Genomic DNA, 256 nt, shown 5'->3' with positions numbered 1-256 from the left:
CCTGGGGGCCTGGCGGAGCAGAACGGCATGCGGGTAGGAGACCAAGTCCTTGCAGCCAATGGAGTCAAGTTTGAAGACATAAGCCATAGCAAGGCAGTGGAGGTGCTCAAGGGGCAGACCCACATCATGCTAACCATCAAGGTACCCGCGCCCGGCCCCGTGGGATCCCCAGGCGAGGCGGGGGGTCGGTGTGTCCCTGTGCTGGCACTGCCCCAGCTCGGCCCAGCGCCCGTGGGGCTGGCTCAGCTGCCGGCTG

General features: G+C 66.4%; 1 protein-coding gene across 1 annotated transcript in view; it reads left to right on the top strand.

The window, feature by feature from the left end:
• Positions 1-141, top strand: part of PDZD7 (PDZ domain containing 7) — a gene marked incomplete at both ends in the record, with an annotated part of 1,602 nt that extends 1,461 nt beyond the window's left edge. Inside the window, one exon of the mRNA XM_010288807.1 lies at positions 3-141. Within this exon, the coding sequence (XP_010287109.1) occupies positions 3-141 (139 nt within the window). The remainder of the gene's footprint in view (positions 1-2) is intronic.
• Between the last annotated feature and the right edge of the window lie 115 nt (positions 142-256).

Source organism: Phaethon lepturus, unplaced genomic scaffold, assembly GCF_000687285.1.
Source record: "Phaethon lepturus isolate BGI_N335 unplaced genomic scaffold, ASM68728v1 scaffold45326, whole genome shotgun sequence".
Lineage (NCBI taxonomy): Eukaryota > Metazoa > Chordata > Aves > Phaethontiformes > Phaethontidae > Phaethon > Phaethon lepturus.
This window is presented reverse-complemented; position numbering and strand designations above follow the sequence as displayed.